Source organism: Xiphophorus couchianus, chromosome 8 (assembly GCF_001444195.1).
Source record: "Xiphophorus couchianus chromosome 8, X_couchianus-1.0, whole genome shotgun sequence".
In the NCBI taxonomy this organism is placed as follows: domain Eukaryota; kingdom Metazoa; phylum Chordata; class Actinopteri; order Cyprinodontiformes; family Poeciliidae; genus Xiphophorus; species Xiphophorus couchianus.
Genome location: NC_040235.1, coordinates 11572357 through 11587196, shown reverse-complemented (window position 1 = coordinate 11587196; position 14840 = coordinate 11572357). Strand labels below are relative to the sequence as shown.

The 14840-nt window shown below is 37.9% G+C and overlaps 1 protein-coding gene across 1 annotated transcript in view; it reads right to left on the bottom strand.

The window, feature by feature from the left end:
* LOC114149257 (poly [ADP-ribose] polymerase tankyrase-1-like) overlaps positions 1-14840 on the bottom strand; it is a 78635-nt gene that overhangs the window by 24493 nt on the left and 39302 nt on the right. The window contains exons 7-9 of the mRNA XM_028024956.1: positions 2715-2809; positions 1121-1187; positions 240-426 (exon numbers count right to left, since the gene is read on the bottom strand). Of these exons, the coding sequence (XP_027880757.1) occupies positions 240-426; positions 1121-1187; positions 2715-2809 (349 nt within the window). The remainder of the gene's footprint in view (positions 1-239; positions 427-1120; positions 1188-2714; positions 2810-14840) is intronic.

Below are 14840 nucleotides of genomic sequence, written 5' to 3'. Positions count from 1 at the left end.
AAACCCACCTGTTTAGGATTGAATTTGAAACGTAATCAATTACAAATTTATTGGAACCCGACTTAATGTCGTGTTTTGATTGTTGATTTTATCTTGCATTGTGTTTCTGTGTTTGATATGATGCAAAGCACTTTGAAATGCCTTGCTGCTGAAATGTGCTATACAAATAAAATTTGATTGATTGATTGATTGATTGATTGAACACTCGTTTCACCAGCGTCACATTCAGCCATGCTCACATGTGAGTCTCTCCTTCAGCTCAGGAGTGGGAGCCATGTCCACAGAGCTTTTGCTGTGGCAGTTCAGCAGGGTGGGGTCAGCGCCGTGGCTCAGCAGGAGAGAGCAAACCTCCACCCGGTTTTTGGAAGCCGCTTCATGCAGAGGCGTGAACTGCCACAGATCCATGGCGTTCACGCAAGCTCCATGCTGAATGTAGAGCAAAAAATGACACAATATGAATAAAAATGTACAAAAAAAAGAAAAAAAAAAAAGAGAGCAATTAGATGCTTTGAAGTTTTAATTAACAGTTTAGGCTAGGATTGAAATGATTAATCAGATCAATCACTGAAATGATTGTCAACTAATTTAATAGTCGATTAATTGTTACCTGGAGCACACAGACTCAAAATCAAGTGATTTGCTGAAAAAAACATCATAATCAGAGCAGTAATTAAAGCAAATATGTAAAACAAATATATTTACATTTTGAATGTAAACACATTTGTCTGAAAATATGTTTTACCCAAAATTCCTCAAGTGGCACAATTTTATCTTCCCGTGCTTCAAATTCACTAAAGGAATGCTATGTTATTGGATTTTAAGCACCAACATGTTTGTTTTCTTATTTTAAAAAAATACATTGATTTATTTATACCTTTTAATGTATTTATAATATTGTGTAAAAAGGCTTAAGTGGTTAAATGAAAGATCTGAAGAATGTGCCATTTCTTTTACCAGATTAATCATCAAAATAACAGACAAAATAATCAATTATTAAAATAATCATTAGTTACATCCCTAATTTAGATCAGATTTTTCTATTTACAAACAATATCAATTCAGCTATATGTCAACTGATAGTAAACCTTTAAACATAGCCTGTTTGTGTGTTTACTTGTACCTTTAGCAGCAGCTCAGTAACTTCATAGTGTCCGTAAGAGCAGGCGTTGTGTAGAGGCACCAGTCCACTGGAAGGAGCAAACACAGAGTTGTCTTTAATAATGCATCTCTTTAGTTTGAAAAACATTTCCAAGATCTGTAGTAATGCTGAAACTAAAGGAATGCTGGCATTCTATCCAACAGTTGTTAAAATTAAAAATGCTTTGGGAAATAGACTAGGGGTGGTAGTCGGTCGATTAGAAATGGAAAAAATGCTCGAATTAGTGATCGCTAAGTACCAAACCACTACCATGTTCCGCAAACAAAACACCCTTTAAAGTGGAATTTGTTCCTAGGAACTATAGCATCTGTATCAGTGATTTGCTTTTTAGAAAGAATGGAGGAATGTCTGCTCTTCACTCAGGTACTACAGGTGGTGAGGTTTTAGAAAAAGAACCTGAAATCTATAACAGCCAAAATGCTAAATGAACACTATTTAGCCAAAAGTATTTGCTTGTCTCGAATCACTTGTATATGAGTGACACCTTATTCTAAATTCATAAGGTAATGAATTCTACTGGGACTATTAAATATGTTTATGTGTAATTCTGACCCATTGTGCCGTAACAGTATTTGTGAGGTCAGACACTGATGCTGGATGAGAAGGTCTAGCTTGACGTTCTGAGGCATTCTAAAGTCAAGGTTTTCTACACTAAACTACTTTGCTGCCCTGCATTGTTTCAGTCGGTTGGACGGGAAGTGACCATCTTCAAACTGTTCCCACAAAGTTGGGAGAATGAACTTGTCCATTTGCCGAAGCATTAAGAGTTCCTTTCTAAGTTCAGATCCAATCCATAATCCCCTCTGCACCAAGCAATGCAACTAAACATATTACAGTCAGACAAGTGCTGTAGTCCTAGCAACTGCCAAACCCAGACTTGTTCATTAAAATGTCAGAAAGGCATGACTCATTACGCCCTAGTACACATCTCCAATGCTCTTGAGTTCATCGGCGGTGTGCTTTACACCACTGCATCCGACACTTTGCTTTGTACTAGCAGATGTAATGCTTATGCGCCATGGAAACCAATCATATAAAGCTCTCTACAGTTAAAATAATGGGAAGGCCAAATGAAGTTTGGAGGTTTGTAGCCCATCAACGTGTAGACCTCACGTCGTCATGGCCCAGCACTTTGTGTCTGACCTTCTGTTGTTCTCAATGACTTCCACTTTGTTATATGACCACTAACTGTTATTGGTGGAATATTTAGTAGGGTAGTAATTTTTTAACGATGGAACCTAACACTTACGGCAATATAGTTTATGTGAGGTAGAATGATGGCTAAGGAAATAAAAAATCTTGAACTCTTTAGATATTAGAGAAACTTTAGAGGTTACCTGGTGTATAATAAATTTCACTTCATCTTTTACAGCCGTTACTTTAAAGTTGATGTGTATTAAATGCTGCTTGAAAAACACATTTATTCTCACATAAGATGCTTTGATTCTTAAAAAACAAAGAAAAAAATGTCTTTTGCACAACTGTTGGGAACATCTCTAGGGATGTTTTCCGTCTTTACCCTCAACTGGATTTAAACAGCTTTTGTCATACATACCCCTTGTCCTTGGCGTGGACGTCGGCTCCATGCTGCAGTAACAACTGAACTATCCTCACCCTGTTGTATCCTGCTGCCAGGTGGAGAGGAGTGGACTGGAGAGACAGAGACAGAGAGGACAGGCGGAGTAAGAGAGTGCAGGAAAACAGCAGAAAATGGAGAATAAATGTCAGCCAATAGGTTTGTTCTACAGTGTGTGCTGATAAAATGCTAATTTAGAGTCAGTGAGCTTCTGCAAGAGCAAACAGGTCTTTATCCGAACCCTATCTACAGCCCGTAAGTCTGAGAATAATTTCCTATAAAAGTAAATGAGAAGCCGAACCTCTCAATACATTAAGATAAGACGGATGAAATACTTTCAGCTCCATATGCTGCATTTCCTTCATTTGCTCCCTGCAAAGGCCAGTCTTCCTCAAAGCAGGAGCAACACCCAGCTTGAAGGGAAAACCTACAGCAGTGGGAAGTTTCCAGTCAAACAGCCACCAAGTCTCAGCTTTTTGCAGAACGGGATGAACTAAAGAACCAACTGTGAATAGGACTTGGTTTAAATCTGAAAAACCCAAAGGTAGTGGGAAATATTAAATTAATAAAAGAAACAAAATCTGTTTATAGGAGATCCATGTGGAAGCTTAAACATAAACCTCTTTTATGCATAGTACAGTATTTGGGCAGCAAATCAGCCAACTGATTTATGCCTAGTGACATTATGAGGAAAAGATTTCCTTAAACTTCAACAGGGCCTTTTACAGTTTTAGGGTTGGATATTTACCAATTTTACAATTAACCAATAAAAAAATCAATTAAGTATTATTCACCTGGTGATATGTTAAAGCTTATCTAAAAATTCAGCTTTTATTGGAGTACTAGTATAATCAGACACAAGAAAAAAATCTATTTATCTTGTTATGCAAATTTTTACAAAATCATAGGTGCCCAGATTATTTTCAGAACTAATTACACCTAGAAAAGAAAACTGAAGAATCTTTGGATTTTATATTTTACTTTTAAAGTTAATCTGAGGGTGTTGGAACTTTTAATTTCTGTTTACAATGGCTTTGCAATTAAACAGGAAAATATCAATAGGCTTGCTTAATATGGATGATTATTATTGAATTACTTAGAATGTTAAGTATTTTAACCCAAAATCATGTAGCATCAATGTTGCAAAGATATAAAGGCTTTCATTGACTTTCATACAGATAACTCTAATTGAGGTTATTTTGTGTTGTTTTATTTTACATTTGTTGCAAAGAAATAATAGATTCCCATCACTGAGGCATGCTGTTATGAGCAACATAGAAACATAGAAACAACCCAGTCTGAGTTATTAGGAATCATAAACATAGAAACCGCAGTGTCGTAAAATACCCAGATCAAATATGACCAAACTAATTTAAACTTTCTTCCTCAAATAATGACAAACAACTTCTTGATAGATTTTATATGGATATGAATCAAGATTGACGTAAAACATAAATATGCTTGAAAATGTTCAGCCAGCCAAATCTATGGGAACACGTGAATGTGTCTCTACTTTTAGAGCTTTCCCGCTGATAATTAAATAAACGGAGCGCAGCATATGCACTCCTTGGTGGAGATAATACAACGTGTAAAATCTGAATTAACATGTTTGTTGATTTACTCACACTGAGCGTGGCAAAGCAACTCTGTATGGCGCCATAACAAGACGACACGTTTATTCAAATTTAGATATCACAATGCTAGCACAATGTCCTAGCTTGTTTGCCATTTACATTTTGGATTTAAAGGAACATAAGCCCATCTAAATCTCAGTGCAGTCACATCATGCCCCCTCTGCTTGTGTTTGTTCCACAGCTGCCTCCATAAAGGAATTTGGGACCATGAAAACACAGTTGCAAAGGTCACAACATCAGTCAACCACAATCTGCGAAGCCGTGAACTGAAGCGGCTGACTTTGGAGCAAATAATCCACTGGACTCAGGTGCATGCCTTCAGAAAAGTTCAAAGGTTTATCTCCCACCGATATTTAATCAGGGTCATAATTCCACAGTTTTCTGCACTTAAATTAAATCAGTTTTTAATCAGTTTTACTGGTGCATCTTAGAAATAACAATACTACTGGATAGTTTGTTAATTTAAGCCATTCGGTTCAAAAACTCATTTTATACATTTCAATGGCTTGCAGAGCAACAATTTATTTGCAGCCCTCTTTACTGACTTTGGAAATGATAAAACAGCGGATCAACCCAATGATCTCTAACAACAAAAGCCTCACCTTGGACCTCGAGCCATTAGGATTCTGTGTCTCTCCCTCTTCTTCCTAATTCAATTGAATTGTGCTTCAAGGCCCAATAAAATGCTAAATTTGGTTTTATATATATAAAAAGAGGATTTTGCAGCAACAAGCAACAATCTAAATCAGTATCTTCTCAGATCATGTGGGAAACTTCTGACATTGCCACTGGTTCAGGAGTGTCACTGGGAATCTTTCCTAAATTCTTCACTGCTCTTTGACTCACAATCCCCTCAATATTGCAGTTATCCCTTTTGGCTTTCCACCTTTTTAAAATACGCATTTTCCTTCCACTTAACTTTCCATACTGCAAATCTTGCCTTAGCAGCAGCCTTGTATGGCTGCTCTCCTTGTGCATGAGTTGTTAATGGCCAGCTGTAATGTAACACTTCTGAATTAAAAATCCTCTTACTGGTCTTATGTAACATGCAAATTTTGGCTTTCAGTAGCTTTCAGCTTACAGCGAAATTAACAGAAACATGCAATAAAAAAACATGACCATGTAATAAATCTATAGTATTTACGAGTTTCATATTTTGACTTGGAACAGTTTGGGAGAGAAAAAAAGAAGCTGTTACATCACATTCCAATTTGCTGAGATTTGCCGGCATGTTTCCAACTCTGGACAACTCTTAATGCCCAACGAGCTTCAGAGAAAAACACTAGAAAATAAATCATGTTCAGCGATCTCTGCTGCCAGCTCAGGAGTTCATCCGAGAAGCAGCGGCAGCCAGCAAGAGCGAGGCATTGCTGCAGGGACAGATGGCGGAGACGTATTTACAGGATGTGACAGCGGCGGCATTTGGAAGCAGGACACAGTAAGCGCTTACTCACCATCCTCATCTCTAATGCAGAGTCTCTCTCACTATGCCTGTACTGTAGCACTTGTTATTTCAAATAGCTTGAAAAGAATAAATAAACAGAAGTAAATTGAAAGAAAAAAAAAAAACTGTATCTTAGTCCGTCTTAAAGCATGAGCCCTGAGTTGCATCACAATGCTGGGGTTGCCAGGGTCAGACTGAGTAATTTCAGCTCCGCCTCTTCAATCTGGCAACCCAGTATGAGCCACTACATAAGTGTGTGTTTGATCGAGCCTGCTGCCACTTTATAAAAATCACAACTGGTTTAAATGATCTTGTTTTATATTAAGGATGCCAAGATGTTTGTCATCTAAAGCTACAGGCAGGTATTACCGAACATGAGAGATGGCAGAAGAGAAAAAGAACTTTTTTTTTCTTCCTAAATTAAAGCTTTCAGAGGAAATTGGGCAGAAGCCATGCTGTGAGCAAAAGAAAAAAAAAGAAAAGAAAAAGTAGCTTTTACTGCCTCTGTGTTTACATAAGCACATAAATTCTGCCAGCACCAATGTCGCCAGAAGATCAGATTAGGCCGTTTACACAATTGCCTGAAATGAATATTTCTCTAAATATTACAGCTTACGTAAGAGTTGTGCGAGTAAAAATCCTGTGGGATGTGACAGGTGAGTATTCAGTCTGACACACTGAAAGTATGGCAAACTTTTGTTTGGTTTTCACTGCCATTATTCAAAAGGAGAACACAAAGAATGCTCTAAAAGCAAATAATTCAGCAACCTTAATCGAATATGTGATAATGCATTTCCGAAACATTTTTGTTTTCAAAACATTCAGAGCTTTATGGTGGACATTTCTATAGAAGTCAGACTTTAACTACATACCTCGCAAAATAAATTACGAGAACGACACATGGATGAAGAGATAAATGTACTGATTGATTATTATTATTATTATTATTATTATTATTAACTTTAATTTCACCGGGAAAATCCAATTGAGACTAAAAATTTCTTTTACGAGAAAAATCCTGGCCCAGACTGGCAGCAGCACACAGTTCACAGAACTTTCAGAGGAAAACAGAAAAAGTTAACACCATTATAAATAAATTAAAGATTCCTCAGTTTAAACATTTACAGACTGATAAAAACAGCAACTTTAGGTTTATGGGTTTCTGCAACTGGTTCAAAGAAGATGGAGCCGAAAACTGAAAATATTTCACTGAAGGACATAAGGAAGGACGTAAGTGTCCCGATGGCTGAAATGATGATAGGGAAGAATGGATGCATTGACTGAAGAAAGAATGGATAAAAACAAATGGATGGATAAACTAATCAATGGATGGATAACCAAAACAATTGCTGAACTAATGAGGCGACAGAACAAGATCAATAAATGAGCTAATGAATAGATGGACAAACCGACTGATAAATTGATAAATAGCTCGATGGGACGCTGGATAGATGAACTGTTGGCTGTCGGAACCAAAAAATGGATGAAAGGAGAAAAGACTGATGAACAGCAAAGATGGCTAAACTGATGGATCAATAGATGTGAAAGATTCATGGATGGATGTTCACCTTTTATATTTATCATACAGATATCTTTATGTTTGTGTTTTTTTCCACAAAAAAAAAATGCTTAGCAAATAAAACTGACACCACACTAATCCAGAGCTGAAAACTACCAATTCCAGATGTTTCCGGATCGTGTAGTCACCCTGCATAAAGTTCTTCTGCACTCCAAAACACAGTAACTGCAATAAAAAATTGTATGACATGTTTCAGTGGAACCAAGAGTTCCAGCAGCCCACCCAACAATAAAAAGAGCAATCCCTCTCTCCCCAAGTTTTAATCATCTAAAAGCTTTTCAGTGAAGAGGGGGGCCAGAGTGGCGGAGGGGAAGAAGATGGGAAGAAAAGCCAAATTAGGAAGGAAGGAGAAGAGGACAGCTTTCAGTCAGGAAACAACGTCTCCTAAGCATTTTGTTGGGATTTCAATTTGAATTCATCAGCACTGCCTCTGAAAGCAAACTGAAAACTCAATGCTGCTTTCATCTTAAAACGACATGCATATAAATTATTCTCAAAATAACTGGATGTTTAATCTACAGCTGTGGTCTTTCCCCTCTTTGTTTCCCATTATTCCTCATCCCTCTTTCCATCCTACCTTCTCCCTATTTTTCCTCACGAGCCTGTCAAGCTGTTTCCATGACAACGGTGACGGCTGGCTGTCAGCAGTTGCCATAGCAATGGGAAATGATGTACTGAGGAGCGGTGGGTGGATTTGGCCCATTCTATTTAGTGTGGTTGAAGCGCCTGCGTGTGCAGCCAGGATGCTATTCTTCAGGTCTCCCTTTCAGATTCCGAACAGTGAATTATCGACTCAACACAAAACACAGGAACTCACTACGGAATGAAGGTCGCACGAAAAACTGTTCCTATACTCAGGTCAGGGCTGGATCTCATTCTTAACTGGTTCCTTAAAAAAACACGAAAACAGCTAAGAAACTATTTGGTTTTCACACGTCATGACGCAGAAAAACCATTTCTGTGTAAATGTTTGATCTTCACACTTTTGTATTCTGAATCTGCAGGGACCACAGAGTAAGGAAATAGTTTTTCTACTGTGGGTCTCACAAGTGTACACAGCCCTGTGAAAATTACAGGATTTTCAGCCCAGGGAAATTTTGACCATGACAAGGCCAATACTACCAGAATCATAAGTCATTTCCAACATTTATTCATTACTTTTGGTGAAGGCACCAATTCTTTGGACAATTATTCCCTCTGGTTTTGGATCCAGCTAGAAGAATTTTTACTCACCTTTTTATTTTCAGACAATATGTAACAGTAGCAACAAGCTGATTAGCATGTCAAACACTCAAATAATACCTGAACCATGACTCCAAATCCCAGCAGACATGATGCCAAAGGACAAAAAAGTGAAAGAAGGATGAAGTTCAAATCATCCTTTCCATTGATCCTAATCAGAAAGGATTATATACCTGACTGTAACGTCTGTCGTTTTGTTTTTCTAATGGCCCAATGGTGACTTAAAGAGGAGAATCAAAAGAAAATGAGATGGATTAGCAGTTCATGCCAACAGGTGATGATGTCACTGTGCTGTCTGTAAATTGAGCTGATAGCATGTTGTGACAGTCATGATGCTGTCATACAGTAAGAGGATTCAGTTAGAGGCTTCTTCACATCTGTTGCGACTGACTGCTACGAAAGATCCACCCTGCCCACAGCATCACTATCCATCACAACTCATTGAAGATACCTGGATGGTGTCAGTTATCACAACATTTAATTTCCTTTTTTATAGGGTAAATGTAGAATTTTTGAGTTGTGTTGGATAAACTGGCTGCATTCTTAAACAAAAACCTTTTAATTAAATTTTGATTCCAGCATTCAGTATTCTTGGCAACACAACTAATCAATTAAATAAAATCCAGTGATATTTAAATAAAGTTCAACAGTCCTAGTAGGATTTTCTTGACATTTGTTCAATTGCATCCAATGGCTAAAGCCTCCATTTGCAAAGAAAAGTTACAAATGACCAAGACAAAAGAATGAGACTCAAAACTGTCGCACTGTCAGCAAACATCATGCTGGTGGTATTTTTTAAGACAAACTGAAGCAGTCTATGGACAATAAATCTTCCCCCAGTGGGCGACATCAGAAGGTTCTTTACAGGCTACAGTGGGCGCATATTGCCAAGTCTAAATGTAGGCAGCTGACAGGTTCACAAGAAAGAAATCTGAATGATGAAATGAAATGAAAAGGGGATCCAACAATGTTTGAGTTGAAGCATGTACACACTGAACGTCGATGTACACTCTACAAGTACAAAGGACGTTAGCTTTTTTGGGATGTTTGTAAAGGTTTTATTAAATTGACATTCCTATGATCTTTATAGATACAGATTGACTTACTCTCTGTTTTTAGCAGAATGTATAACCAACAGTCAGTGCCACTCATTTAAACAAGAAAGAAGCACTGCTGAGCAAGCAGATTTTGCATTGGTTCCAGTTTGACGGAACGCCCCCCGCTCCTCACCCGAGGTGAAGTGAAATGCAGGATCATCTCAGGCATGAAATTAGAACTTTAAGAAGAGTGTAGTATTCCTCTAAAGTTTGGACTTTGACGGCATAAGTACTCAGGTCAGGGCTGGACATGAGTCGGTGGATGCTCTAACAAGATGAGTAGTGTCAGATTACTGGAATCAATAAACATATTAGCAAAACTGTCTGTGCTTCCTCTAACTGACACACACGCACATGCACACACATTATAAAGCTGCTGACAGCTCTGCCCTGCCATCATCTTGGAAGATAAATAACCCACAGCTAGAGCTCTCATCTCATGCTCTTCTTGTGCACTCATGCAGCGGGACACAAAAGCACATGAGCTGGTGTCTAAGCCTACATCTGTCTATCTTATCTGCTCTGCCTACCACCTAGAAAGGCTGCCTTTCCAAGGACATCACAAAAGAAAATCACTTTTGGAAGACAAGAACATCCTTTCTACCTTTTGCTTAGACTTAAAGTTGTTAAGTCCTGATCTACCTAAACAACACAGTTAAAACTGTTATGCTGTAATGTGCTCAATTTCCACAATTTCACTTAAATAACATAATTACTACGGAAACAATCTCCAGCTTGGAAATGCTAGCTTTGTGCCTCCTTAATTATCTTCTGAAAAACGACAAAACACTACCAAGCAATCTCAGGAGAGTGTTTATGCAGCGACGACACACTCTTAAAAAGTAATTTGCTTAGGAAAACTAAAGCAGCTGATTAACTGTTATTTTGCAGTAGAATCACCAAAATCTGTAAAGTTTAGTTTAGAGCAAAATGTGTAAAAAAAATATAAAGCTTTTCTATAACTTAGCAAATCATGATTCAAAGAGAAGGAATGGCAAGTAGAATGGTGCAGTGCAATAAAATAGTAAATCTAAAGGTGTTGGTGGTGGTTAAATGTTTGGCATTATATGAAATTCTCCATCAGCAATCTGTGAAAGCTTGAGTGTATATAAAAAGGCAGTTTATACTGTAGGGCTTCACAGAACAGGAAAACTATATTTGAGAACCTCTTTGGAAAATATCAAATATCCATTGTTTTGGCGGTTAAAGTTCACCTCTAAGATCTACGTCTCTCATCAAAAAGAGATTATCAACCCTGCCAGTAAGCTTGAAGATCTCAACAGGACTTTTATTTTCTCCTTCAGATTCCTGAAATTTGCTTTTCAGTCATCTGGCGCTTTGATATTTCCACCAGCGAGGACGGGACTGGGGTTGGCCAACGGATCAAACGTTCACAAGATCTCTGCAAAGTCACACATCCAATACAGAAGGAGATTGACAAAAAACCCAAACTAGAAGTGTGCTAATCAAAGCAAAAAGCAGAATATAGAATCAGCAGCACAACTGATCCATTTGAGGGGCTTCAGCTATCTAAGAGGACGGTAAAAACACAAAACAAGCCACACTGCCAGCAGTGGGAGGACAGGAAGGAGGAAGCATTTTAAAGAGCAAGCGCTGTTGGTGGTATGTGAGCATGTCTGTGTGAACAGCAGGATCAGTGGAGGTAGGTTGATAACGTTCTCCACTCAGCTGAGGTAATAATAGCGTTCTGCGATATGTCCTCAATCATCTGAGTGCATGTGGTAACACACTAGCACTCAACAGGTGAAGGCTGTACTATACAGTAAAGGAATGCATTCAAAATAAAACTCATATGTGTGTGTCAGAGGCATAAATGTTGAAAATATCCAGCTGCATTCCGCATATTGCCCTAAACATACGTTTCTCGTTACAAAATAAGCAGGGAAAATTTGGAGCGTACATAATTTCTGCAGTGGTTGGAGAGAAATTATGCTAATCCTTTAACATCACACTTTTAGAGTTGGTTCAAACCAAAGTTATTCTCTATCTGCAACCAACAATTTTAGGATCAATTTTACATCAAGTAAAAATACTACAATAAAACAAAATGTGACATAAACCCAACAGCAACTGCTGCTTAAACAAAACATTTTTGTTTTTATATGTTATCCATAAAAGAAATTAATTTTTATTTAGCTTTTGATTCATAGACTTTAGACAAAATCCAGAATAAAGAGTCACTAAATTTTGTAGAAGTGTTTTAATAGATTATACCTACCTTATATTAGCTGATGAATTAGTCAGGCCATCTGTTCCAGAAGCTAGAAAACTGGAACTAATTACAATAGTGACGGGAAGTACCCATTAGAGTCTACAGCATGATGATCAGTGTCTTTCTCGCATAGAAATATTTCAAAACAGTCAATTTTCTCTTAGTGAGAGAAAAGTGTTGCAGCTTTCTTATGGGCTGATTGGCAGTTGAGAACAATATCTCAGAAAAAAGCGCTACATGACTGTCACACAAAGGTAGAAAAAAATGTTCTCACTTTCTATAGCTTCTCAGTAAAAGGCCTATGAATAGAAAGATTTTTTTTTTCCATTTTAAAACTCTAAAAGTAACTTTATAAAAACCTTGATAAGCCTGTATTCCAGCAGCCAGCCCATGCATATTAAAACTTGTATTCAGTATGAGCCACTTTAACTTTATTTTATAGTTTAGTTAGACAATGGTGCTTACCAGACTAAATTTTCTTTGTATATACGGCAAAGGAAAAAGTTCCCTGTACAGGAAACTTCCCTGTAAACGCCAAGTTTCAGCCATGTCTTCCTCAGATTTCTGTCTTCCCAGTATTTTCCATTTCTTGATTTTTAGCCATTTTTTGTGGATTTCAGGATATATTAGAATATCCAGCTCTGTTTTTGGTGTTATTTTCTTTAACAATGTCATAATTTACACGAAGCACCATTTAATAGGTAGGCTTTATGGTTGATTTTAAGATGGTGAACTGGTCAGGTCCTACTGAAGCCAATCCTTCTCAAACCATGACTCTTCATTAAAGCTAAACAACCTTCTTTCTGAAAGTTTCACACAGCTTCCCATCTCACCATGGGTTTAACTCACTTCAAATTGGGAGCAACTCCAATCATACCCCCATGACTTACACTGATTACAAGTGGTAGGTAGAGGAGGCTCGCAGCTTGCAGCCGAGTAGATATGCTACACGTGAGCAAGTATAAAAATGGCTACCAGAAACCAATTATCTCTGCATTGCTGTCAAAATGAACTCAGCTTCAAAGCATCAAAACTGGTCAGATGTCAAACAAATAATTTACCCAACAACCTGACATGAGTAAACTTAGCTGAGTTTAGATGGTATTACCCCTCTGCTCTGCTCAATGTCGCCTCTCTGCTTCACCGCACCTAATTCCAATAAATGAACCTGCTTGTTATCAGGTTCTGCAGAAGCCTACTAAAAACACATTTATTTGAATTAGGTGTGATTAAGGACTTAAATATAAGGGAAGACAGCTATCCGATTAGTCATCTGAGCATAAAGTATCCAATCAGTTTCTCAACTTCCCAAATGCTGCATTTCATCACCGAAGCACCTGAACTGGATTTGTTTGTGCAGGAAAGCCAAAAAGACGGAAATTGAACATTAGGTGGCTCTCCACCTTTACAGTATAGCTTCATTATAATCAATCATTTGAATCTTGGAATGCTCTGTCGTGGCTGTGATGATTACTGCTGGAGTGTTCATGACAATTTGTATGTGTCTGAATGGATTGTCTCAGGGTGGCAATTTGACCATAACTTGTTATGGTGCCAAAACAAATCCTGTTAGGCTCCGTAGAGCAGCTACTTTTAACTTTCAGCTCAAAGTCTGAGTATGAATCAAGTCAAGTTTAATTGTACAACACATTTCAGCAACAAGGCAGCACAAAATGCTTTACATCATGAAAAGATATGCTTTTATACATTTTCTATGCCCATATTTTGGGCCTGATCGCTAGTTTATAGATGTCAAAACTGAAGCTGTGTGCTGATCATAGATTGTTCCTCTGTAGGTCCAAAGACAATGACTTCCGTTTTGTTTTTGTTTGTTCTCAGCATTCAGTGAGCATGCTGAGAATTGATTCAGAGTCACCTGACAGAGCTGTGTATCAACTGTGTAGTTATGGTGACTAATTTCTTGCTATAACCTGAAATAGTGGGAGCACTATATTGAATAAGTGGGGTTCCGGGTTGAACTTTGGGTTACCCCGTGTCGGTTTGCTCCAATGAGAAGTTGCCAATAAAAAGAAAGAAATTCCAGTTTTTTTATGTAAGTTTTGAACCAATTGAGTACTGGACCAGAGAGTCCTACTCAGATCTCCAAAAATCTGTCATGGTCAACCATCTCGAATTACAGAAGTACTGTAACGCTATCTCTGCTTCAATAAAACGAAGGTGGTAAAGACTGATCGGATCCAATATCAGTATCGGTCCAGCTTTTGATGTCATTAAATGAATGTCAAGCTGAAGCCCCTGATTCATCCACCACTCCAGACTCCATCCTCCTGTGCATGCTTTGGCCTATATTACTCTTGAAGTTTAAGCATTGTCGTACACTCAGGCATTGAAAAATACACAGTATTCTAATCCATTGCTTATAAACAGATGTTTTAAAGAGATAGAACAGATATATTCATGTGATATCCCAGGTTGCTTAAAGTTTAGAGATACAGGCGGACGTTGTCTCTGTCGGCTAACAGTCTGCTGCACAACTTAGCCTTTTTGAATCAGAAGGTCATGTTGTGCATATTTTAGCATTAAGAGGGAAACAACACCTATTTTTTATGTTTTGAGAGTGCTGAAAGTTGCTTTGGACTGTTGCAGCTGAGACAGAAACTGTTCTGCTACACTTGCTGCTCTATAGGGGACATGGAGGAGCTTTAGGAAACAACAGGACAACTTACTGGATCACAGAATGATTCTTCTGCTGCAGTTTTTCCAAGGTTACATCTGGCATCTTAATGGCCCCATGTTACAAACAGGAAAGTGATCCCAGAATGGCTTCAGGTTTTCTGTGTATTATTTTCAGTTTGCTATTATTTAGATTGCCTAGTAAATATCCACGAGACACCATCTCAAACAAATGTTTAGGA